Here is a 27108-nt window from a genome sequence, read left to right as displayed (position 1 = left end):
AACGTAGGATTCAAGCATAAGGCTGGGATTTGATACAGGATATCATATAAAATTCACATAAAAAGAAAAAGTTCATAAAATCCACACACACACACACACACACACACACACACACACACAGGGAGATAAAAAAAACCCTCCAGGTGTGGGAGTGGAGATTGGCAGCAGGAACCAGTTATCTTATCTGACAACTTCCTTATTCTAGAACAGTAAGGGGGTTGAACCTCTGCGGTGTTCTCGCTTGACCCGACATGTCAGTAAAGAATGTGCTGTAGTCAGGCTTTACCTCTAGGGGGCACTGGGGTGAAGGGGATACTCTGGGACAGCCTCATCAGGTTGTTTCGCTCCACAGCTGCGGGAGATGGAACAAAGAAGTTTGACCTTCCTGAAGTACATGCAGCGTTCCAACATTCATAACCAATATCCTCCTTTTATAAATGTTGGCATTTTAAAACAATTCACTGTGTACCTTACCAACAGACTTTAAAAGCATGAGTTTGTAAGAATCCCAGTCTCACCTGAATACTGGTAGCTCTCCATGGGCTTGAAAGGTGAACCAATAGCTGAGGAGAAAGAGGTCGGCTGTTAACATTTGTTTTACAAAGAGAAATAAAGTTAGTGATTATATGCCAATGGTAATAATGATTTGGACGCGTGTTTGATTGAAAACACACGTGTTGTTACAGCATCAGCCAGTAGATGTCGCTGCAATGCTTCATTACCGGTCTGCGGTCTCGTGCGCAGCCAAATCCAACGAATTGGACTTTTGTTGCGGGACAAAAATGGACTTTCATTGTGTCTCGCATTCATAATCAGGTAGCATGTTTAATAGAATGATTTGATGTCATGTTTCATCCATGTGTATTCTCCATGGATCGTCCCTGTAAATCTCCTGTATGAGAAATCCACCATCTCTCCTGCGCGCAAGATTAAACGCACCGTAGGGTTATCATCTGCAGATTATGATGTAATCAGGCAATATCAGGGTGATTATTGATCTTCCTGTGACAATTTCCATTATGGGGGTCTGGTGAAATTAATGGAATTGACTGGCTGGGGTTGATTTTGGGTTTGATGATTGACGGCGCTGTTGTTGGTTGGTCAGTGTTGGTTACTCACAGTCCTTTCTGGCTCCCAGGTGGGGGTGTCGTGATGTGAACTGAGACACTGCGGCTGTAACCACAGGAGGAGAAAAGCATGAAGCTTTCATCCGGCACACCTGCATTAACTATCAGCATCATGCGGCAGAGTTCACAGTCTGGCTCTGGAATCATTCATTTTTCCATTGTTCTTCCAAAAATCACAACACTCGGGCTTGCCACAACAACTGAAAAAAATTGTTCAGTCAATCAATTTTCCAGAGTTTTCCTGGTTTGGATTAAATTTCTAAGATTCTGCGAAAATGCAAATCCCTGGCAGCACTCGACACAGAAGGGAGGACAAATGTTTGAATCGTGTTTTGCAATTTGTGTTTGTTCTGGTATCTGCAGGACAACGATGGAGTATTTCACACACGTGACGCACATGGGATGGAGACATGAGGAAGCTTGAATGTCACTATAGAGTGTGTGTGTGGTATCCAGGGAATGCTACTGGACCCGCCGATCCAGAGGGAACGAGTCTGACTCTCTAAATCCTGCCGGAGGACCGAAGACACTGAAACTACAAGTCTTACCATTTAGTGTATCGTCCCCAGGGGCTCGGCTGACAAAAGGAGAGAGAGATCAGAGAGCAGATATTAGAGGGTTGCATATCAGTGCATGACAGAGACAGTGTTGGCAAATCTACATAAGGGCACATGTATTTATACACAGGGGTGTGTGTTACAAAACCCTGACATGGGCACTCAAGCAGCCACCTGATTGCTGAGCCTATGCATACCATGAGGAGGACGGCCATGTAGCACAACAGGGGGTTCAAGTAAAGTAACTCAAATCACAAAACATATTCTGAAAAAAAGTGTTTGAAAAGGATCTAACCTGAGTTCATTAAGCCAAACATGCAATCAACTATATGTGCTCAAACCACTGTAGTGAACCCTTTATACCACACAACGCCATCATCAGCAAGATATCTAATACAGCAGAGTGTGAAAGTATGTATCACTATGTGCCGGCTTTAAGCATGAGAGACAAGGAAACATCAGACGTGACATGAAATCGGATATGAACCGCTCCGTCTCTCACATACACGTGCACTTGTGTACATTTGCCTGCTTGTTTTGTGTGTAGTAGTAGTAGTAGTAGTAGTAGTAATGGTGGTGGTGGTGATAGTAGTAGTGGTGATAGTGGTAGTAGTATTAGTAGTGGTGGTTGTTGCAGCAGCAGCAGCAGCAGGATACTTACAGACTGCTGGCTTGTGCTGACTTGACCTGAACTCTTTCCTGGTAGATAAACAAAAAGTTGTTAAACAATGGCAGAAAACTGGAATCGGTGAAGTTAGCCAAGTTAAAATGTATATGGACTTTTTCTATTTTCTCGTGGTGAAAACACACACACACACACATACATACAAGTAACTGACCAGTATTGTAGTCCTGGGGTCCTCACGGATAAGGATGTCTTCGGCTGACACTCTGCTCCTGTCCTTCTTAGTGAGAGCTACAGGAAACGACACAATCAAGATGGCCATGAGTCGACAGGGAGACTGATCATTTAAGAATAACTTCAATGAGTGCTCTTTGAGTGCGACGATCTTTCTCAACAGACCAAATACTGAGCAGATACTTAGTGTTCATTTTTATTGTTAATGAGCTTACTGAAGTCAGGATGGAGGAAGGCCGGGGTCTTGTCCAACTCTGTGAAGCCAGCGTACGAGTTGACTGTTCTCATATGACCATGACCTTCAGGATGACCCTGTGGTCAGAACAAAACAGACAGGGAACAGAAGGTGAAGAAGGTAAGTTAAAGAATGATTTATGACATAAATACAGTCGATTAATTATGAAACTATCATTGCAACAACACATATACCATGACACATATGTGCACCAAGGATCTATGCACACACATACTTGTTGTCTGTTGCGTGTGGCTGGGCTTTGCCGCCTGCTGGAGGTGGCAAACTCTTTGGGTGAGGAGTGCTGGAGTTCCACACTGTCTTTATGTCCTGGATGAACCCAAAAACAGTCAGAGAACCATTGTCGGTCTTAGTTTATGCAAACAGGTGACCAGCGAGCACAGACGTCTGCATGCTCATTCCAAAGATTTATCTCAGAATGAGGAGTGACGTATTTTTTCTAATTTATATTTTACTTCCCTACCGTAAAGACAAACCCGGGCATATCTCAATTATATGTAGTTTTTGTATTACTCAGGTAAGAATACCAAATAAAGACTGCAGCATCAGCACAATTAGGACTCAGTCAGGGCTAATCACAATCTCAAACACAGCTGAAATCCATCCTCATTTGTCTCTTATAGTTACTTCATGTTTGTCTCATATGACATCAAATGTATTGAGCTACCCACTTTACTCACATCACCAGAATGCTGATTTAAGATGAGGTTAGAAACCCGTCACCTTCACCACCACCAAACAAATGATCAACAATTTAGGGTTAGGACCAAACACCTCAATCAGTCGACCAATCGTACCTGCCATCGTCACGTCATAATTTGAAAACTTCAGAACCACCAACAGAGAGAATAAGTGCCCACAGAAGCGATCCAGACAGAGGAAAAACAGGGAAAAGCAACAGCAAAAGCTCTATTGGGATCCTGATCTGGGAAACGGACATGCCCAACTCAGACTGAAAATCAAACCTCTCTTTGTGTCTGGCTCTCTTCCTGTCTTCCTCTTGTTTAGGGGGACTTCTGACCCACTCTGACCCTCATAGCAGGACTTTGGTGAAGCAGGTGGTCTGGACACATTCTCCTCCCTGCTCATATTTCTGTGGGTTCTCCTGGGTGCCACAGCAGGGGCAGTGACACAAGGCAGGCTCCTGTTTTCATTATCGCTCTGTGGAGGCGAGGTCATCTGACAGGCAGCCAGTGTGACTTCTGTTTCTCTATCCTGTCTACTCATAGAGCACGATGTGCCCTCATCATCGCAGAATGCCTCATTCACGTAACCCCCACTCACTTCCCCCCCTATGTCTCCGTTTCCTAACCCCTCTATGTTGTCAGGCTTCACAGTGCAAGCAGGCAAGCAAACAGGGCGAGCAGAGCTCGAAGTCTGGGAAATAACAATAACAGTAGGATAGACACATTCACAGTTTTCATCATCCTCCTCCTCCTCTTTTGTCCTCTGTTCAACACTACATTCACCTCCATTCTCATACTTACCCACAAATGCCCCAAACTCTACAGTGGTGCCCTCTAGTGGGACGGGCTGTTGGTAAAGCCGAGCTAGGGTGAGTTCAGGGTGGCTGGAGCCACTGGGCTGAGAAGGGGTGCTGATGTGGAATTGAGCTCCATGCGATGGCACGTTTGGCAGGCTGGAGGGGGAGTCGGAATGGCTCAGCTCTTGTGGACGGGTCAGCTGCCTCTGGGTGAAGGAGTGGCCTCGCAGACGTAGCTCCGGGGGGGAAATGGCCACGGCACCAGGGACGAAGGCACTTGAGCTGGTGCTGCTTGAGGAGCCAGCCTCTGCAGCTAGATGCCCTATCCCAAAACCACCCCTCCTTTCTGGACTCAATGCTGGGTTTAAGTTTGGGTCCTGTCCCGGTCCTGTCCCAAGCCCGACTCTTCGGATACTTTGTGGCCCTGCACCGATCCCAAACAGAGAATCTGCCATGTTGACTCCAGGTAGGGGAAAAGAGGAGCCAAAGTAGGCCCCAACACTACGTTTGCCCATCACAGAGGATTTGGAATGGGGGCCAGTGTCTGTTGCCACAGGGCCTAGGCTGGGGACCACGTTCTTAGAGAGACTGAGCTCCCGGGTGATTTGATTGTGGACATGGCAGGCCTCTGATGCCCTCTGAGCGGTCAGGCCCTTCAAAGTGTCCACGGTCAGAGCTGAGAGGTCCTGGAGGTGGCCGATTTGGGAGTCCAGTGTGTGCAAAGAGCGTTTTATAAAGTTGACTTTGTTCCCAACCTCTTTTAGCTGCATACACATGGTCTCAACTCTAGAAAGACAGAAAGTACCTTTAGTCTCCCACAGCTCAGCTGTTATTCTTTATGCATAAAACCATAAAATGCTATTAAAAGCTTTCACTCTAGGATCAGCAATGAGAATTTCACCTTTCTGAGGTAAGACGAATGCGTTCCTCACTCCCTGTGTGAAACTGATCATCCTTTTCATGAAAGTAAGTCTCTACACACTGCTCCTCAAAATCATGTAGCTTCTTTTGGTCTTCCTCTGTGAGAAACAGCTCTGAAGGAAAAGGGATTGATGAACAATGTTATACACACATCAAACGACAACTGAGTGCATATTTCAACAAAATCAATCCATCATTTATGGCAAAAAGACTTTAAAGACTACTACTAAAAACTTTTTTGTGCCACAAAACCGTCGGTTGTGTGTTCATACTTGGTCCGTAGGTATGCTCCTTCTTCCTCTTTCGACACATGCAGAAGAGAGAGTAAATATGGCAGAGGAGGATGAAGGGGGGTGGGAGGACAGGTTTCTCGTGGTAGGCCATGATGAAGTGGTAGCGCTGGTACTTCCACACCAAGTTAGAGATGGACTTGACTTGGATATACACATTGCTGCAACAGAGAAGTTAAGCGACGACATGGGCGATACCGCAAGAAGTGAACGTGCAGTTGCAGAAATGTACGAGACCCTGAAGCGCAGCAGGGTTTCACATGGGAGTGGCCTGACACTTTGCTCTTACTTGAAGAAGGCGATGAGAAGGTTGACCATCAGTATATACTGTACAAAGAGGTAGACTGCTTGTAGGAGTGGAGTTAGCCACACGCCAGCCTGACAAAGAGACTTCACTTCACTGTTATTGGCACACACTGTGAAGAGAAGAAGCCCATTAAGCATAATGTCCTACACATTGCAATGTTTTCAATCAGCTCCCTTATTGACACTTGAGTAGCTACAGACTTCAGTATACAATCAAGAAATACAATGCAGCTAGGAATAAGTGGAACATTAAAATAACTAACTAAACTGAACTTAATTGGAATCGTTAAGTGGTCATTTCTGTTTTACAGTCAAATATGAACAAATCTTAGCATTGCCTGAAAGACATCTGACTATTTGCCTCCTTCTGCCTTTCTAAGGATGAAGTCATAGTTACTGTGATAAACCGTGTGAGCAATTTCAGTGGTGTGTGAAACCTTAAGATGCCAGCTCAGGTTATGGATCACAGCCAGGTGTTTTATTCCACCTGAGTTTCACGTGCACCCGACTCAGGACGCTTTGATCACAGCCTTTTATCGGGACCATTTGCAGCTGAGTCGAGCCAGTCAATGCTGCGGTGCAGCCAAATGCACCGAGATGCGCCCAGTGCTGGCTGTTCCTGCACGTGAATCCGTGTTGTGTGACAGAGGTGGTGAGGGGAGGTAGTGATTAGGCTGTCGTGGGTTTGATTTCCAGTGTTTTCTTTGGGTGCCGATCAGCGATCATGCGGTGGTGAGAAACTTTGAATAAAACCGTCCTTACCCTCGTAATCTCCCCTACCAGTCTCATCGTCCTTACCGTCGATTTCATACGCATACACTTCCCCGTACATCATCCAGTATGGCTGAAAGACCACATCTTTGGCCAGCGTCCAGCTTGGCTCCTCGCTTGGGTAGAGAATGGCTTTCCTGGGTACGCCATAGCTCAGCAGCACAATGGCCATTATTACCACAATATAAAACATGTTGGCTACCTGTAAAAGATGTTACACATACTGAGGCACATGAAATGATACTTAGACAAGCAATACATTACCTGGTAAAAGCATGGATGAATTATGTTATCTAAATCTCAATGAGCAAATGAATCACCACATGTTAACATATGGCCTGAAACAACTGTTATCAGGTTTGTTCCAGACACGAAATGACTTTGATTCTGAGACTTACAGTTCAAAATGTATAGGCCAATATGTTACCGTGGTTCCTACAGCTCCAACTACAGGCTGACCAGTCCAAAATTGAATGGGTTTTTCCAGAAGCGTTAAAAGGAACAAGTAAATGAGAAAACCCTAAAGGCAAAGCGCTAAAACAATAGCATGTATGTGCTATCGTGCAGGTGTGTCTGTATGTGAAGATATTTCTGATCTTGAATCCAAAAGAAGATGAAAGCTCTGAATGAACCTTTGTAGGTTCAGATTGTCGTCTGACATGAAAGGTGTGAGTAAATGAGAGTATTGACATAATTAAAGCTGTGTTGACAAAAATAAATAAAAATTAAACACCACATAAAAACATTGATTTCAGTAAATTGGGAAACATCAAATATAGCAAAAACAGTCCCATCATTGATATGATCATGGTTTTGTTTATGGCAATATAATAGGATTATGTTTTATCATTTCTTATTGTAACAATGATGGAAAATTATGTCACCACTATTACATCTAGTAATATATGCTGCAGATGCAACCATAGAATATCTTTCAGCATCGTTTGATCATAAATCCTCTTACAAAGTTACCCATTTTACAGGAATGTAAAGGAAAATGAGAATGGAAAATGATCAAATGACCTAAAAGACCTGTTACACCGACATGTCCATCACAAAGTCAATGAGTCTACATGTACGCCCAACTCACTAGGATTAAGGCAAAAACACTGTAAGCAGCTTAATGGGCTTCTGAGCGGAGGCAAGTCAGGTGAGGACATGCACACAGACACCCATTAGAAGCCAAGGCCTTGTGTATATGCAAGAGGAAAATGACTAAAACGTTATTTCAACAACAACTCACCATTTTAGCAATCATCATGACATACGGTCCTGCTTGCTGGTTGACAGCAAGGATGTCCAGGAGGCGGACGTACCAGAAGATGATGTTCAGACAGTAAACTGTCCTCCCGGGGACAAAGGCTTCCCCTCCACCTAACCTCAGGCCAAAGCCGATGAAGAAGGTGAAAATGGCCAGGAAGTCTGAGACGTTGAAATAGTCACTGAACCACACCTTTATCTTCTGACTTATTTTGCCTGCTTCAGACATAAACATCTAAAAAAGGATAGAAGGATGAAGAGCGGTCATTTCACAGAAGGAGTCCAGGCTTGGTTTTGTCAAAAATTTGGACAATGACAGATTATTTGGAGAGAAGAGAGATCATCTGTTGTCTATGTAAAAAGTGACTACAAATCCACAAACCTCTCGAATCTTTTCAATGGCCGAGGTGAAGATGTAGAGGATGACCACCCACTCCTGAGGAGACGGCCACTCGGGCATTTTCACCAGGACCACGTAGGAGTAGAACATCAAGAATCCCAGGTAGAAGAGCTGACCAAAGGAAACACACACCCAAAGAGCATAATATATTATTATACATTATTATACAAACTAAAACCCCTGTCCAGCCAGAGTGGACCTCCAGCTTCATTGTGTGCTCCAAAGAACGGATTCTTAGGTTGAAAACTAATATGGGTTCTTGCCACGGTTGCTAAAATAGCTGAGGTTGTGTGTCGCACTCTACATCCCCCATAGACCAAGCATGGATCTATTACTCTTAAGCAATGTATTCAACCATAAAGGTATGCCAAAGAGATTACAAAGGCAGGATCACGCTCAAACAAATAGAAAATAAGTAGAAATAGTTGTTTCAGCAAAAAAGTTGGGCCACATTATATGAATGCATTATGTAATTTCTTAAGAGTATTTTTCATACAGATTTCCATGACATGATAATCAATAGAGCAGCCAATCATTTAACTACTCGTACATCTACTTCATAGCATAAGTAACCGTAAAGAATGTTCCTCACTCATTCACAACACATAACACCACTGTGGCCATCCACACATTTCATGTTGGCGTTGCATATTGATAGTTATGAAGGGATGTTTACAGTGATTTAACTTCTACTGAGGAAGAGAGGGTGGAAGATGGAATTCATAGCGGCGCATATCAAGGTCCTTTTCCCCGTTTTTCTATCCGAATTCTTACAGCTCAAAAGATAAGCAATTCAGTATCATGCTGTGATTGTATATCTCAGCTCTCAATGACGGAGACACAGAAGCGGTGTAAAATATTGGCAGAGAGCATCTAAATTCTGTGAAATCTCATGAGAGCAGGGTCAGCCGAGGCACACCGACGGAGATTAAAGCTCAGCACTTTGAGTCAGGAGCAAATGAGCTGCCGTATGCGCTGGGCCTCCGATCCCTCTGTGCTCAGTGGGAAGGTTAGCTGTGTGGATGAGGCCTGCGCAGGAGAGAAATTTCATCTTCCCCGTCTCCTGTGAAATTCCCAACTCTACGCAAAGTTCCATTCTCACAAGTGGGTGGGGAGCTCAGGAGATTATATAAAGAGGAGTCGTGCATGGTGTTTCTGACCGACGGGTGGTTTAAATGTAAATGCCCTGATGGTCAACACAGCCAGTAATACATTCCTAATATTTAAAAATTGCTTTGCAGAGAGAATATACTGCCAGAACCATCGGGAGCTGCACAGGATGTAAAGCGATTGTCAATAAAGAGTATTATCGCAACATTAAAAAATTGTTGAGACTTCTAAATATCTGGTCAGAGGGTGCAAACGGTATGTAATTGTTATTATTCATGCTATTATTCATTCTACCTGCTGAACTGCTGAACCTTGACATGAACTGCTGAACCTTGACATGAAAGGTGAGAAGTTTTGGAAAACCAGACTTTAACTCTCCCCTTTTATGGGTAAGTAACTGGTAAGTGTTGTGTGGAGCGAAGACTCATCAGTGCCAAGATCAGGCTGGAGGCAGGTACAGCAGATGTAGATAAGCTCTCGAATTAGCTCTGCTATGTAGAAAAGCAGTTTCAGTGATGGTATCAGCATGTCTCAGTCTTGAACAGCCTGAAAAACAACACTGACCATGCTAATAAATACCACAATGACTCTTGAGTCCTTGAGAACAAGCCCCAGGCTTACATGTATGAATAAACATTAGAGTAAGCCAGGCAAGATGAGTGATAATCTTTGTATGAAACGTGGGTGTGGGTCTGCTGCTCCAAGTGTGTGAGCTGCTTATAGAACAGGGTGTGCTTGTTTGCACTGAATGTTTTAGTCTGTGCATTTCAACATCTTGTAAGATGGCCAGCTTGCACCTTGCTGTCATAGAAAGCTCTGCGACAGCCAGTTTGGTTGAGATTTATGGGTCAAACAGAAATGTGAAACTCTTTTGATTGATGCCTCTATTTCTGTGTTACATCAGGGGAGGGGTGAGTGCGGGATCCTGTTCCTCTGCTCTTAAAAGCTTTTGTCCAGCTAAGCCATATTTGCTATTCTGTTATCAAACAGTGCCTCTTTCCCTAGGATACTGTTTAAATGTTCTCTAATCATCACCTACAGTTATCCAGCGTAGCTACTAGGACACGATCCCTCAGTCGCTCCCCATCCATGGACACAACTGATTGCATTTGACGGAGCGCAAACATTTGCTCTGTTTTCCTGAGTGAACTAGATGGATTGTTCTTTGTGTGCTCTAACTACGTAGGAATCACGTGACCAAAGGAAAGCCTTTGCGAAGGCACTGGAAAGAACAAAACAGAGCGAGCGATTTTGCACAAAGACTTGAGGCGTCAAAAAGAATGGGAAATATTTGATTTTCAGGTGCAGAATATCAAGACACAGCCAAGGAATAGGGGATGTTTGGTGACTTTAGGACTTCATTATGGTCCGATAGCCACAGTAAAGCAAACTTTATAACCCACCAACTATTGCCGATTATACCCAACCAAAATAAAAATGGATGGTTGGACAGATGAGTGTTGTGTGTGTGCATCATCTGCATACCGTGCTGGACCAGAACTTGACAATAGGAGCGTGGTAGAAGGCATATATTTTCCTAGTCAAGGGCAGTTTCCTAGAGCGAATATGCGTCTCCATGTCATTCTTCACTTCCACATGGTCCTGGGATCTGGGCTCCTTGAACACTTCCTGCTCAAATTAGACAAAGAAAAAGAGGAGGAGACAGAGTTATGGGTGAAAGAGTATAAATTGGGAAAGTGAAGAGGAATTGAATGTCATGAAAGCATATGTATGACAGCAATGTGACAAATTCAAGGTTAAAGGCTCAAAACAGATAATTGAACAGATTAAAACATGTAATGCTATAGTCTGGCATATTCTGAAGTGAATGACTATGTATCAAAGGGGCAACTACTGTATATACAAAAGCACAAATACAGACATTCTGAGTTACATGTAAGCGGATGTTTGAATCTAACCATTTGGATGTCATCGGCAATGTTCTGGAAGTTGTGTTCACTGTCCTCCATGGTCATCTGGTGGTCGTCCTGGCTCTGAGGGATGTGGGCCATCTCAGCCTTGGATTTGTATTCCAACAGGAGGATGGCAGGAGGAACTAAGATACTCAGTATCACCTACACATAAATACATAAACACATGGGTGGGGGCTGCTGGATTCATCATGGTAATCATTTCATTCATATATGCCAATTCTTCATACATGACATGCTTACACCCACACCAAGTCAATCCTGCCCCGCTGAAACATTAACCACAATTATGCAAATTCATTCAACAATCTGATGTTATTGGTCCCACAAAACAACACTTGTTAGGGACGTGCTGCACGTGTAGCAATTTCACCTGAGATAAACAAAAAGACTGATTATTCATTGTTTTGTGATGCAATTACATAATGGCTTTCCTAAAACTTAAAGCGCTACAACTGCAGCCATTCTTTTCACGCATGCCTCAAAACAATCAGGGTGTTTATCCAATATGTTATGAGGCATATATGTTTTAAACCTCAAGAGGTTTTGGATTTCACTTGAAAGCCAAATCTCTGTTCCAGCCCTGAAATGACATTCAATCATCTTGTAATAAAAAAGAAAGAGGGAACTAGATTGAACATGAACCTTGTACCAGGAGTTTTTCCGCATGTTAAGTCTTCCCATCCACATGTCTGACAGCAGCATCTGGGTGCAGGTGTGAGCCACAAAAGGTCGCAGGTGGGATGAGACAGCCAACTTTAAACAGGTGGAGTTGCTCCAGTTCTTCAGCTCGTAAGTCAGCAGCTTCATGGCCATGGTCTCATCCTGCCTGAAGGACTGCTCCAGCAGGTCCACCGCTAATGTCCCAAACTCACTGGAAAACATCAGTATGGCTTATTAACCCTGTACCTTTTAAATGAAATTTCCACTTTTTTTCCCAACCATCTGACGAGAATATTTACTTGGAGTATTCCTTGAGTTCTTCTGACGTGTCGTCCACAACATCACTCTTCTTGGCCTCATAGCCCATGGAGCGGCAGAGCTTGCAGGCCACGAGAGCCTTAGCCATGTTCTCCTCGCCGTGCTGCCAGAAGAACAGAGCCATCTTCTGCCTCTTCATTAACACGGCCCACACCAGCAGCTCGTTGAAAGGGTAGGGAAAGCGTCGCGTCTCCGGGTCGTCAATGTCCACAATCTCTTCCTTGCTCCTCTTCTTGCTCTGCTCCGTGGAAGACTCCAGCTGAGATAAGAGGGGAGAGTGAGTTTTCCCCATTTCACATGTCCTATTGAACAGGATGACTTTAATTCCCTATATTGGGACGGCGGGAGTTTACCTTGGGTTTGTAGGGCTGTGCAGTCTTGATGAAGTGATTGTGTCTAGTCTTCTCTTTCTTGTCAGCCTGCATGCTAAAAGACTCGTGGCTTTTCCTCAAATGTGAACCGGGACCTGCTGTGTGACGCCCCGACCTCTGTGTGGGACAAGTTCATGTTTTCATTATTGGCTTAAAACTGTCTGTACATTTGAAAATCTGAAATCACAGGCTACAAACATTTTGGAAGGTAAAATCTTACATGTACACATACCATCACTTCATGTATAATTATTAAGTATCTAGATATTGCTCATTATGAGGCCAGTATTGCATGGCCCTAATTTTTCAACTCACCCTACTGTTGCCATGGAGATTGTTGTAAATGATCCGAAAGCGTTTCCTGGTGTAGTTGCACCTGTAAGTCCCGCCCATCAGGAACTCAATAACCAGGCCCACATCAATCAAAGTGATCTTATAGTTTGGATGCAGGTTACCCTACAAGAAGTTAACAGTTACACAAAAATGTTAGCTCTGGGTAACACTGCCGTCCAAAGATTAAACTTAAGTGTGCTGACTAACTACCTGTTTAACATCTCTAACCAGGTGGAGGAGAGTTGGATTGTTCGGAGGTTGTTTCTAAAATAGAGGAAATGAGAGAGAAAGAGAGTTAAAAACTAACATTGTGCATTACAATGTTGCATAAAGATGTATTAGAATTACACCACAGCGGCAGGCGAATGTCTAGGGTTACCGTGTTATAGAGCTCCTCCAGCCGATTGATTGTGAGGAAACGATGCATGCTCACACCGTTTTCTATGAGCAACTTGACAAAGTCCACCCTGTCCATGACAAGTGCATCCAGCATTGCCTGCTCGAGGGAGCTCACCTATAGTCACACAAACAAAAGCAGACATGTTACTATGAACAGCTAAATCTTTATCAATAACAATATAGAAATAAAACAGTACAAACAATATAGATAAACATTTTCTGCCTTTCATGTAAAAGCTAGGAGAGCCACACTGAGGGCAGCTCATGAAGACAAATGAGATCGGGTTTATGTTACAGGTAAGACAAGCGGTTCATGGCAGCCTGCCCAAGCCAAGTCCCATGGCTCTGCACTGTGCACATTCTGCTCAATAGATAATCAGGGAAAATCTAAAGAGTTCAGAGCAAAGTGAACATTTCTGCGAGTTGTGACTCATGCGCAAGTATATGCATATACAATACATGTGTATGCATGAAATGCATGCACATGCAAGAACCTACCAGGAGCTGCTGTCCGTACACAAACACATGATTCTTGGCAATGTCTACACGGTCCCAGGCCAGAGTCAGGACAAGCTGATCGAAGGCAGATGCATTTGTGCCTAAAATAAAATAAAATACACAAGCACACACAGGTATTAAATTCCTTAGCAAGCAAAGCCATGTTAACAATGTATTTGCTGTCAGACACACAGGGTAATACCAATGTGGCCTACTCGATTTCTTCCACGCAACTTATTACTGCCTAAATTGTCATAATAACAAATAGTCTGAACTCCAATGCATTTGGTTTGCTCAAACAAATCCATACATAAACAGCAAAATGTGTCTGATATTCGAGTTTTAGAAATAGCGATGGCTACTGACCCCTTCATATACAACATTCAGCAGGTTAGATAATTGTTGTTCAGTGTTCAGGGGTATTTAAAGTGATGAAATAATACCAGGTTGGTAAAGGGGAAATCTCTAAACAGCATTAACTTGTCTTTTGAAGGGTTGGGGCCAGGGCTCTTTTTTCAGGAGAAGTTACTCTTTGACCAAGATGAATGTGGTTTTAGCTGACAAATATTTGCTCAAGTGGTCATTTCAGTGATTTTCGCTAACAGTCTTTAGTGTCTGACTGAACCTATTTCACTAGCAGGTGAATGAGTTGCAGCGACTTTCCTGGCTTTCTTCTAAATTGAAAGTGACTCAAACGAGATTGGATGTCGAGCAACGTGCTAAATGCTACAGTGACACAAAGAGGGTCTATACTTTCTGACATTTGCGTAACTTGTCTAGAGAGTACAACATCTCTTTTCCAGTGGAGAAATGATTTACAAACCTAGGATGAAGCAATACTGTGTTCAAACAAAAACTACTGAGATTAAACTAAAAAATGTTGAAAAGATCCTGCTATTTCCCTTTCTTTTTTACAGCACAACAGGATCAAAGTAAGAATTTCTCAGGTCTGTCTGAATGCTCCCCCCTTTTCTCAACCTGAAGACAGCCAGTACTGAGGCATGTGGTTTCAAAGAAAAAAAAAAAAAAAGACTGAAGGAGTTGGAATAAGGACGAGCCTGTGAACGCTGGCAACATGATCTCCTCAGGAACACAAAGAGGAGGGCACACAGGGAGGGGGAATCTGTTCTCAAAGCATATCTATATCAGTACGAAAACACGGCAACGTCGCGAAAGCTCAACCTCGCAATGCCAACGACCCTCTTTAAAACCAGAACGCTGCTTGGTAAGAATAGACTGAATCAACATTACGTGACTTTTGCTGAAAGGACGTAGCACCTTTATCAAAAAAAAAAGCAAGAGAACAATAAGAGGGGAAAAAAAGAAAGAAAGAAAGAAGTCCCCTACTGACCTTTGAGTAATGCTCTCAGAATGGCGACGTCGATGTCCTGGTGGTCCTCTGAGGTGATGTGAAACACAGTGATCTATCCAAACACAGGCTAAATTAGATCAGCATGTTCCCACAATCACTATACAGAGGTTTGGTGTATCGCAACAAAACATTACGTTTCTAATTTCTATTCATTAATCTAGTAGCTGACCTATAATCACCATACTTTCACTGTGCTTTCATTGTCAGTGAAATGGGGGGAAATGCAACTTGAACAGGAGTTTGGATGAGTTTACCAGTTCTTTGCTCTTCATGCACTCCATCAGAGTCTGGAAGAGATGGATGGCATCACTTTGGCTGAAGTTGAAGGTTTTCTTGATGGTTGCGATGATGTCAGCCTCCACTCCATCAGGAAGACGTCTACAGAAGGAGCACGTGGTTTTAGCTTTAAAAAACAGTTTGGCGTCTCTGGATAAGAGCACAGTGTCAACATTCCCTCTGCACTTTGTGCGAGGTGTTGAGCAATGTGATCCCTCTATTACCAAGCTAAATTAAATTCATTTATTAATAATGACTGCTGAACTTGCGAACTGACAAATCATGGCCCCGCTGTTACATAGCCTAGCTAATTTGTGTCACTACGCTTAAGAGTTGCAGGCAGCTTCTCACTATTCCCAGCTCGCTAACTAGCTACTTACTAGAACTGTCGCTACAAACTAGCATAACTAGACTTTACCCGGCAAGACGACAATTTCAGGTTTTCAAACTGAAAATCAAAAAGAGGTCAAGGTCATCATCACGTAAGATGTCCAATTCTGAATGTGACATTTCACAATGAATGTAAATGTGCAATTTAACTTCAACATTGAACAGGTTGCCGACTTTGCTGCCATTCTTTACGTAACAGCACAGTTGCTAAACTAGTGCAGATTAAAAGCAAAGGGACTACTCAGTGAAAGCTTGTAATTAGAAAAATAAATAATTTAAAATGTATGTATTGTGTAATATTATTAAGTATTAGGCAAGCAGTCGTATAATACGTGGAACAAAGTATTATAATAGTAGTAGTATTATTATAGTATTATATATAGTATAAAGTTCTTCTTTTTCACACACAACCAGGTGACCAAGCACAGGGGAATCCATTTTTAACTACAGTACACATGAAAAGGACAAACATTCAACAAATAGAAGCTGAGGACAAAACAGCTCAACCACCAGGAGGCTGCCACAGGAAGTTAGTCAATACTGATTTAGCAAAGCAACTTTGGGATAAACAGTGGCTTTTAAGTCTCTAGTTGGGAACGTCGCCATGGTGACTTGAGCTTTTGGCCAACCTTCTCCACAGCTGTGTATCAGATTACTCAGTCACTGTATTCATGTAACGCATTATTATTCATTTGTGAGTCCGGATACACATCAAAAACCAACAAACTTAAAATCATAGCAAACACAGCAGTACCACTGAAAGGATTAATCACATGGGACGGAGTGGACATTCATGAACAGGTGATTGAAAACATGAATTAAAAACATTTTCTAGCAGTCATGTACATTTCCCTGGCTTATAATGTCCGTCTGCAGATTATACTCAAATGCGTCGTGTCAAATGCTGTACTGTTTTCTGCTCTTTGATGACAGACTAAGCTGTGGTTGGGTTGCTAAAAGAAAACAAATCCTTCTGGGACAAAAATAGATGGAAGCCACCAACAACACTGTCCGCAAAGGAGGGGCAGAGAAAGACTGTGAGAACCTACATCTACAAGTACCTCAGTCTCTAACACCTATTTCAAACCACAAGTCTTAAGATACCAGACTAGAGCCTTCATATTTTCATTTACATCCTATTTAATCCTATTTATTCAACTCTCTGCAGGCTACAATATGCTTAGACAATATTTTCCTTTTTTCTTTCCATTATTTCATTAGGGATTTTACAAAGACGGAGGTAAATTGTTTCAAACATTACTTAGACGAAATTACCAAATTGCCATACAAACCACAGAAATATATTTTGCTCCTCCCACCCAATCGGCCTGCTGCCATCTGCACTTTCTCCCTTACTCATAGTGACGTGTGTGTGTGTGTGTGTGTGTGTGTGTGTGTGTGTGTGTGTGTGTGTGTGTGTGTGTGTGTGTGTGTGTGTGTGTGTGTGTGTGTGTGTGTGTTGTCCTACCCTCCCTCCTCCGTCTGCTTGTGGACGTAGGCCAGGATGTCAGCAGCACGGCCCGTCCCCTCACACACCACCACTGGGACAGGAGGGCTCTCTTGGAGGTACTCCAGTACAGTCAGGACCACATTGGGCCCTCCCTCTAAGATTAGGGCCACGACTGGGACACCCTGACCGATGCCTAGAAATATGTACACACAGAGACTCCACTTTAAATTTGGTTCAGTATTCATTTTTCCACTCAGTCAAAAAAAACACTGTTAAATCAGCTCCGCCCTGTAGACAGTTTGTCAGAGGTTAACATGATAACAGCTTGTAGTTATCATCCCGTTTCATTCATGAAAGGACAAACTGGCTGCATGTTGAAGCCAAATCCATCAGAGCAGCTTGTCTTAGTATGACGACATGGACAGAGTATTAAGTTAGTAAATATAACATGTTCCAGCATGATCTCAGAAGAAGCAGACAACTAGTGATCTGCCTCTATTAGAGGTTGTGATCTTTTCATTCTTAATGATTACGATCAATGAAAAGCAAAGGAAAACTTGAAGTACTCAAAATTGTCTTACGTGCGTGTATTCTCTGGAGATTGATGTGCTTCTCCAGGTCTCGCCGCAGCTTGACCTCAGCGCCGTACTTGCCCACTGTTCCATCATCCACCAGGAGGAAATGGGAATGGAGGTTGTTGAGAACGTTCAGTTTGCTGAGTGGGTTCAGCAGGGTCTGATACGGAGCGATTACCTGCAGCGAGAAGTTACAGGGACAGACCATCACAAATTGGGAGAAGAGGTTGAGGAGGTTAGTAAATAAATCTACAATAGTATAAAGACTATCACAAAATTAGATTAGAGATTAAAGTTAAAGTTAGTCTTACGTCTCTCCCGCTGAGATCATTCCTGTTCTCAATGACTCCCCAGGGAGCGATGCCGATAGTGCAAATTTTCTTTGACGATCTTGAACAGTGCTCTTTAAGAGCATCTCCCACATGCTTCGCCACACCTTTGAGAAGGATGCGAGAATCAGTCATTAACCTCTGGCCACCAGAAATGCTTTAATCACCTCATGGAAGGGAAAGATTATATTTCTTCCATAAAATTTAACCTTGCAAGGAAACTTAAATGGTCAAACTCTGATTAGTGATTCAATAAACAAATTGTCCTTAGAAATGACAAACAAGCAGAGGCCAAAGTGATCAAAACACTGGCCAAGGGACAAGTCCACAACAAATGAATTCGTCCTGGAGTCATGACCCACAAGCCTCAGCTAAGGAGCACCATGGATTCATCAGTAATTTGTGTGACAGCAAACCATCCCGACTCGCCTGGGTGCCAGAGAGGCATTAGAAGTAATCGCTGGTCTGGGTAATTGACCCTATGAGTAATGATTTAAACACTATGATCAGACCACATGTGGCGGCAGACACACCTCAGCCACGACACACAGCCAAACGACATGCTTAAAGCCCAGTATTACAACTTCTGCTACATCAGCGCATCGATAAGCGACAGCTTAGATAATAAACACGCTTTTGCATATGTACACCCAGATGGTGACTGAATGTTGCTGTATGGTTATGTTGGTATTGACACTTTCCCATTCTCTAAACATTTCATAAGTTTCTGGTTTGTTTTGTGTGGTTTTACAGGTCACTTTCCACAACTGTTGGGCTTGATGGTGAGATAAACAGCAGAAAACCACCACTGACTTCAATAACGCAATATAACCACCTAATACATTATTATTAGAGAATTATTAGAGTTGTGTGACTGTCTGTCTGTAATATGCATCCATAACATTCTACAAACATCACAGCCAGTGGGGGGGAATTGGATTTTCTATACGTCACCCTTCCTGAATATGTACCTGAGTTGACCCCTCCGGTGAGGATCCAGGCCCCGGTGGTGACTGCAGCTTTGATGAGGCCCTTGCCCACCACCTGCTTGATGCGTGGATGCAGCTCAAAGTTCTGAACTCCCCCGTGGACAGAGATGACGATTTTGGGAAGTTCCATGTGCCACTCCTTCAGCATCAGACGCAGGATGCTCTCTGGCCGTGAGTCGTGGGACAAACGCACATACTGCGCAGAGGCATAACAAACAAATATGTTAGAAGTTGGCCAACGGCTGTGTGTAGTCTTACTCATCTAGAGAGTGAAATATGTGCTGAAACTGAATTTTAAGAATAATAATACACACTAGGGAGCAAAACTTCTATTTAGTGAGCTAACCCACAACATTTCAACATCACAAAGATGGTGTTCCACAAGAGATTCAAAGTTATTCATGATTATTTCTCAAGAAACGAAAGACATCCTGCCAACACTTAATCCATGTGCTTAAAAACAACTTTCCTTGTCTTTTTATCCAGCTTACCACAATCCATTTTACCTTTTGTTCAACACAGAGGAAACTGCATTCCTACCTTGGCTCTGTAGGAGTGAGACCCTCCCTGGAAGTTGACGACACCATAGGCGTCAGTGGGACTCTCCTCCGTGTGTTTTTCCACCGACCACTCCTCCTGCTCAGGCATGGGCAGGTTGGGATTTTCACCCAGCTTCACGTCCGAGTACTTCGTGGCCAAGCTGGCAGTAAAGCCAACATGCTGGCGCACCAGCCGCCCGCAGCAGCACCTTCATGGCAACCAGAATCACATTAACTGGCAAGTATGTCAATATTTTATATTATATATACATAGTAATATTAATATTTTAAAAAAAAGCAATAATGGAATAGGACAAAGACATGAGTGGGGGTGATGTGCAGTTATTATCAGTCTAAGGCCACCAGCAACAGTGACATCATGACATCACTCAGATAAGCAAGATTACAACCTTCTGGGATATGAATGGGAACCTTGGGATTTACAGGGAAACTATTGGATAGGTGGTTTGACAAGTGACAAATTGGATTACTTTTTGTAATGTATTACATGCAAATCTTTGAGTAAACCCAGTTGTTCTTGTTTCTCAGCTGCTTCTGCTACCTTAAGTGAGAACATGTATCCTGCCACACAAAGCCTGGAAGTTAATTGTTTCCTGAGGAGGGGTGTTGCACAGTGGAATTACACTCTTAAAGGACTTCCCTGTGTGTGCGCGTGTGTGTTTTGCACAGAAACATCAGCATGAATTCTCTCCGCTAATCCTGCCAGGTGACACAAAGAACTAAATAAATACTTACCGCACCAGCTGTTGGCAAATCTGGCATCCTGGAAGGCATCTGTAAGAAATTCAACACAACATCTTTTTTATCATGCACGAAGCCAACAAAAACATGTGTAACTACACAGAAAAGCTTGGGCCCCAACATGAGGTCTAAATGAGTGCAAGCAAAGTTTTGAAGGTTATCTGTCCACCGGGCAGCAAGCCTGCACAGTTTGGCCTTGAACCAAAAACACAGTTCTGCCAAGAGGACTCTCACTTCAATCACAGTCATACTCAGGCCCACTGTTAAAGTGGACCCGTGTTCACTTACTTCTCTGAATCATCTCTTAGCGGCTGTGTGTAGTTAACAGAAAAGCCAGTGGCAAATAATTGATGTAAAAGAAAACACAGAAAATGTAACTCAGTTTCATTGTGAGTCACAAGAAAGGAGAAGAATGCAACTTCTTCAAAGTATAACCAAAACAGGAACGGGTAACTCACACCAGACTCGCCTCAAGTGGGAAAATACATGTTTACAATATTAGATGCAAACATGATCACAAACAGAAATATCCATTCAGTTTTACTTATTGTTTACAACTGGATCAAGGTCAATGTTGGCGTCTGTACCTTTAAGTGAGCCATTCTATGTCTGTCTCACACAGACGTGGTACACTGTGAATGACTGGCTTGCATGCCAAGCCAATAACAGCCCTCTGTACAATTTTAACACGGCTTCTGCCACTAAATCTAGCAAGTCTGCAGAAAAAAAATCACTATATATCCGAAGGAGAAGATGCAAATCAGTTTTCTATCTTACAAACAAACATAAAATCAGGTTTCGTAAAATGACATCAAAAGGATGGGGTGTCAAGATAGCCCAAACTACAACCTAACAACAAATCCCATTCTTAGTAGTGAGCAGAGAGGTGACGCAACTGTTCATCGCTGGCCTTGCCCCTCATGTAAGGCTGTAATTACGTTTAAAGACATAAACAGTAAAATTATGTGGAAACAGACTCATTTACCCTTTAGAGAGTAGTGGTTAGGGTTTGGGCCTACCTTGACACACACCATACAATTACTCTGTTTACAGGGCCGTCGCCCCAAGGCACACCACGTTTTAGCTGGGGTCGACATACAAACACATACCTGTGGGGGTCCTTTGACACTGGAAGTATGTACACACATTCCCTCTTGGTGAAAGTGCTTTCTATCCAGGGTTTCTGGGACTGAGGTAAAAAAGAAAAAAAACACAGTGTAAGCGATGAACAGCAGTTAATGCTTCTCCTGTGTGTGTTTATTGGTATATTACTGAGTGTTGATGACTCCACGCTATGGAGAAAGTTGCCCCTTGGGAATGTCAAAAACTACCGTCCTCTGTGTGGTAACAGAGTATAATGTTAACACAAACAAAGCCGACATTGAATCTATACAGACAGGACATGCAAGTTACAGAAACAAGGCGATTAATCAAATAACCATTGTGGAGTTTTGAGCTCTAAATAATGAACTCCAAGCATCCTAAAATGGCAAAAGGGAGCAACTGACCCTTTAATCCTGGATTTAGCCTGAAAATGAAAGGGATTAGGTTTACTCTATAAAAAAATTAAAAACTTAAAAAGCAGGAACAAATAATAACAATTAGTTCAGGTCCATATCAGGTTTCGCTGTTTGCCCCTGTTTCAAGCTACAACAAAACGTATACCTGCACGGCAATTTTGTCAAAACAAGGACCTATGTCACAAGAATTTTCAATTAATGTCTCATGCCTTATTCTTCCAGTAAAGCTGAGAGGGACCCCGATTAGTGCCATTAATCCCTCCCGAAACAAAGAAGGAAACATGCAGACCTCTGCACACAACCCCACGAACACTAAAGGAGATTACCCAATAAAGTAACCTGCTTTACACCAAAACATGTCAAGTATTCCAGAGAATCAGCAATAGTATTACAACAACCTGATGATGTGAACCAGCCGAACCAGCAAAGGAGCTCCAAAGGCCATCGTTGCAATGTGGAGACAATGTGGACAGAAGTGAACCAGCATACAGAAGTAAAGATCATTTCTGTTCCCCCAAAATTCCTTGTCCGACATTCAGGGATGAATCTAGACATCTATTCCTCACATCCAGAATTCCATCTTTAGAATCACAAATTAGTCCCTAAAACGTAGAAGCATTTCCGAAACATTTTTCTTCCTTAGCATCAGGAGTTGCATCACTAGGCCATGTTATTTCCCGGTTTCTATGCGTAATTTACAGAATTCTACCCTTAGCAGACAGAATTAGATATCGTGACAGTGTCCCCAACATTAAGAATTCTAGCCCTAACATCCAAGATTCTGTCCTAAACTTCCAAGATTCTGTCCTCAATTTAAAGAATGGTGTCCCTAAATTCAAGAAGGTTTCCCTAAACTCTAGAATTGCAATTCTTCTTTCTAAAACTCATTCCCTTGTGTCCAGTGCTCCTCATTTCCCAAGGTTAAGCTACGCAGACACCATAACAAACAGCGGTTTTACAAAGACATCTAAACAAACAGCTCATTCCTCAGCTTGACCAGTGGCATTGTGTCGCCGCGTATGTACCTGGAAGTCGTCCTCTTCATCTCTGTGTTTAAGGGCTTTGTACAGAAACATACCAGGACTCTTTCATGCATCTCCTGGAAAAACCACAATCACCACAGTGTCTCCTGAGCTGTGGATCATCCGCTACAAATCACTAGACGCCTGCACTCTTCGTCCCTGCCGGCCTAAAGATGTGCGCCTGATTTCCATACAGGGTTTCAAAGTCTACTGCGGCGATGGCAAACTCGGGTCTCGCCTCAGTTAAAGGCTGAGTGATCAGTGCGAGGTTCCAGCTTCCAAACTCCATCCACTGTTAATCTGTAAGAAGCCACTCGGGGGGCAGATGAATGTGTCTGAGCAAACCTAGATATTATACCTAGGCTCTGGGGAAAGAAATGAGGGAGGCGGGGGGGTGTGGGAGCGGATTAGTTCAAGGGCAGAGGCCTCAATGATATATACCTAGTTGTCTACTGAAGACACACCACCAACTGTGATTCATGCTGTACACACAAAACTTCTCCTCACACCCCAGGTAGGCCCCACACTTATGCTTCCAAAAGGCTTCCATTATTTTGAACCTTAATTACACTACAATGAACCAACAGCGTGCAAAGACATCTGCCCCAAATACAGGACAGCAAACTAATGTTTTTAATACACTGGCCACAGCAAAGTCTTTTTTTCCCCTGCAACAATACTTGGTTGATAATATGCAAAAGACAGTGGTTTCTAGAGTCTACACTTACAATGCCTTAATGACAGAATAAATACTTTATTTTGCTTTTTAATGGCTTTTCACCCACACAGTGACTTAACAGATCACAGGCTGTGCTGTTTTCTTCATGTCTCAGCACCCTGTGACCGCTGGACAAAACAGAAATGCAAGGCCTGTTATCAATTTCTCCAGATTTATACAGCCGAAATATGGCACAAAATCCTGCTGCCTTGTTCAGTGCACAAAGAAGAGAATGCACAAGATGACAAAGTAAAAATGAATTGAATTGACAATTTAGCACATACGCCTGTCCTTTTCCCATTAGTTGTTATCTGAAGGTGGAAATGTGTGGTGATGTGGATGATGATTAAAAAATACAAATGTTTCTATTTATTTACATCAATTTAAAAAAGAGGATTAAAAATTGAAAGGCCTGTACAATCTAATGGAGCTCGATGCATTGGGTAATGACCGATCTAATTTGTGTTGAAAATGTATGTTGATTCAACTCTGGTAATTCTAAGGCAGCTCTTAGTCAGTGGTGGTGCCGCACTGAGCTAAATACTTTGTTTGTATCGACTGGTTGTGACAGCTCACATACACAAGCACAAACTAACGAAGAGTTAATGAAGACGATAAAGCAGGAGTTGCTCTGCTAACCTGTAACCATGGCACCTGAGAATGTCAGACAACAAAAGACCTCAGTGCTTTAGAGCCCCTGCCAAACACACACACACACACACACACACACACACACACACACACACACACACACACACACACACACACACACACACACACACACACACACACACACACACACACACACACACACACACACACACACACACACACACACACACACACACACACACACACACACACACACACACACACACACACACACACACTCCCACTTCTTCCCTCCCTCTTCCTCTTTGGATTCTCTGAACTACAGCACAATGCGATTTTTGTGATTTCTGTTCCTGTAGGAAATAAATTGCCGCACCTTTCCATCTCCTTCGGGTCCAACTCGAGTGGATGCTGGATGTGTTGTTGACCTGTTTGTGGTCTGTGTTAACACACGTTTGTTCGGGAGTGAAGGTATTTGTCACATCTCGACCTTGTAGCTCTTTTAGTATCAGCTTCCAAGACACACACTCGCAGAAGTACTTTCTGAAATCTTCTTTCTCCTCCTTTTTTGTCAGAATGTTGGCTTGTCAGCTCATGCTTCCTGGTTCCTGTCCTGTCTGACATAGTAAGGGCTGAGATAACATCTGGCTTAGCAATTCTATTACCCCTTAAGAATCAGCAGAGGTTATGGGTTCAGCCCTTTACTGTGAGAAGTGGCCAAAAAGAGATGCATTTCTGAAAGACAGGATTGAGCCTCACGTTGATTAGAATGAATGTTAATGTATTCACTCCTTTGGAAAACCTTGCTAAGTATCAAAGTTTGCCCGGTAAGGTCACTAAGGTTACAGATTTTAGTCAAATTGCTTGTCAAATATGGGATTTTGGTTTACATCTGTGGTACTTGGCATTAAACAATTAAAACAATAATTAATTCCTGTTTCTTCTTAAACTGTCAAATCTAATGGCATTTATAAAGCTGTCTCACACAGCTCCCAGGCATGAACATGTGTGTGTGACTGTATGACTGTGGGATAGGGTGGAGCTGGAAGAGCATCTCTGACTGTGATACTCCCTCATGGATAAAAGCTGTTTAAACAATGTTTAAAGAAGCATAATGTAGTGCTTCAGGAAGAAATTAGAGCAATCCATTAACATCAAACGCTGCGCCCAGGATACGCACTTGGCAGCTGTAAATAACGGCCCCATTATATGCAACTACCACAGGAGCTTGTAACTGCAATCAATAATATAAAACTACAGAGTACACTAAAATACTGACAAACGTGCCAGCGCTCTTCTGATAAATCCTTTACCATTAGTGATATGTTGCAATAAAATATCTGCTTTCAATTGAAAAACAAGGTCAAAGTAGACGTTTATATGAGCTTTACTATCACAGACTAATACAAACTATGGAAAGAGATGCTTATCAGTGTGCAGAAGTTGCTACATCTAAATAGTTATATGATGGCGGCCTATTAAAGGATGTTTAATGAGGGGAAATAGTTGCACTGCAACCTTTAGATAAGTCTGTTCTTACCGTCATGAGACCAGTGTGTGATAGCGCCACAGCCCTCACACTTGTGCCCCCTGGACATAGCTCTGACAAGGTCCAACATGGCTGGCATACCAACCCACCTCCATACCATTCCTGGCCTTCTCTGATCAACTGAATAACCTACATAAAAGCATGTGATGAGGTTCTCAACATCTGGTGCTCATTGTTATGTGAGCCTATGAAAAACCAGGTTAAACCGGTTAATCGATAGTAGATAGCAGCGAGAACAGTGCAGTGATGTTAAGTGTTTCGACACTCCTACAATTCCTGCTTTAATGACCACAACAGAGGCGTCAACAACTACCTTGGCATCGATTATTAAATAAATCAAGCGTTAAATAAACAATATATGCGTTACTACTACTATTCCATCAAATGACATTTGGATAGTCCAAAGAGAATGCAACTCAGCTATAGGACTGACCAGAAGCTTCAGCTCTGATGAGTTGGATAAGAACTACAGGGGAGCGGCCCATTCATAAAAAATCAACAAACAAGACGAAAACCCAGTTGAGGGCCACTGGAAAAGCTTTATCAATCATCTCCAACTGAGCTGCTGTATATTTGTGTTTGGTGCGAGTGGATTGGAGCGTGAGATAACAAAGCTCAGGGTGGTCACTCTGCACGCTGAAACAGAGAAGGGTGACACGCAAGCAGTTAAACGCGCACACTCATGCAAGAGTGCATTCTGGAACACAACACTGTGATGACAGACAAAGACACAGTGCCAAAGCCTGAGCTCAACACCAATCCAACCATCCGACATTACATAAGGGGCCGCCACTTACAATAAATACACTGTATCTAAGTAACTGTTAGATAAAGTATTATCAGGTTTGTCTGATGAAACGCTCATCGTCCTCACATCATGCGGTTGCTGATATTGCAGCTGGGGACTCGGCCCTGTCAGATGTGGAGGGCAACGTCACGGCAGCGCCTCTCTTTCAAGGGTAAGACGGGCCATGTGACCAGCTCTGCCAACCACTGTGGGAAATAAGACAGCTTTGCACAGAGGCAAAACACAAGACCAGCTGCTGGGGAATCTCAGGGTGGAGCTGAGCCAAAAAGCTGAGGAATACTTACATTTAATGATATAAGACCATGATGTTTTTGTACTATTATGATCTACATTTTAGGTTAGCA

The 27108-nt window shown here is 42.9% G+C and overlaps 1 protein-coding gene across 3 annotated transcripts in view; it reads right to left on the bottom strand.

Moving 5' to 3' along the window:
- Positions 1-27108, bottom strand: part of trpm7 (transient receptor potential cation channel, subfamily M, member 7) — a 31564-nt gene that overhangs the window by 3373 nt on the left and 1083 nt on the right. Inside the window, exons 2-34 of one of the 3 annotated variants that reach the window (XM_076155302.1) lie at positions 21645-21724; positions 20530-20568; positions 19775-19982; positions 19217-19430; positions 18228-18352; positions 17923-18094; positions 17360-17534; positions 15480-15603; positions 15205-15277; positions 13854-13954; positions 13336-13470; positions 13167-13220; positions 12939-13079; positions 12606-12740; positions 12234-12511; positions 11917-12145; positions 11260-11415; positions 10826-10969; positions 8213-8341; positions 7814-8065; positions 6598-6772; positions 5783-5909; positions 5476-5654; positions 5184-5316; positions 4287-5068; positions 3014-3108; positions 2759-2855; positions 2524-2600; positions 2346-2383; positions 1676-1704; positions 1120-1173; positions 519-563; positions 287-352 (exon numbers count right to left, since the gene is read on the bottom strand). In XM_076155302.1, coding sequence (XP_076011417.1) covers positions 287-352; positions 519-563; positions 1120-1173; positions 1676-1704; positions 2346-2383; positions 2524-2600; positions 2759-2855; positions 3014-3108; positions 4287-5068; positions 5184-5316; positions 5476-5654; positions 5783-5909; positions 6598-6772; positions 7814-8065; positions 8213-8341; positions 10826-10969; positions 11260-11415; positions 11917-12145; positions 12234-12511; positions 12606-12740; positions 12939-13079; positions 13167-13220; positions 13336-13470; positions 13854-13954; positions 15205-15277; positions 15480-15603; positions 17360-17534; positions 17923-18094; positions 18228-18352; positions 19217-19430; positions 19775-19982; positions 20530-20568; positions 21645-21724 — 4861 coding nt within the window. Of the gene's footprint in view, positions 1-286; positions 353-518; positions 564-1119; positions 1174-1675; positions 1705-2345; positions 2384-2523; positions 2601-2758; positions 2856-3013; positions 3109-4286; positions 5069-5183; positions 5317-5475; positions 5655-5782; positions 5910-6597; positions 6773-7813; positions 8066-8212; positions 8342-10825; positions 10970-11259; positions 11416-11916; positions 12146-12233; positions 12512-12605; positions 12741-12938; positions 13080-13166; positions 13221-13335; positions 13471-13853; positions 13955-15204; positions 15278-15479; positions 15604-17359; positions 17535-17922; positions 18095-18227; positions 18353-19216; positions 19431-19774; positions 19983-20529; positions 20569-21644; positions 21725-27108 lie in introns of those variants that run through there. The other 2 variants (XM_076155303.1, XM_076155305.1) reach the window with 2 other exon arrangements.

This window comes from Genypterus blacodes, unplaced genomic scaffold (genome assembly GCF_046128005.1).
Source record: "Genypterus blacodes isolate CSIRO-AG114 ecotype Tasmania unplaced genomic scaffold, CSIRO-AGI_Gbla_v1 ptg000067l_1, whole genome shotgun sequence".
Taxonomy (NCBI): domain Eukaryota; kingdom Metazoa; phylum Chordata; class Actinopteri; order Ophidiiformes; family Ophidiidae; genus Genypterus; species Genypterus blacodes.
This window is presented reverse-complemented; position numbering and strand designations above follow the sequence as displayed.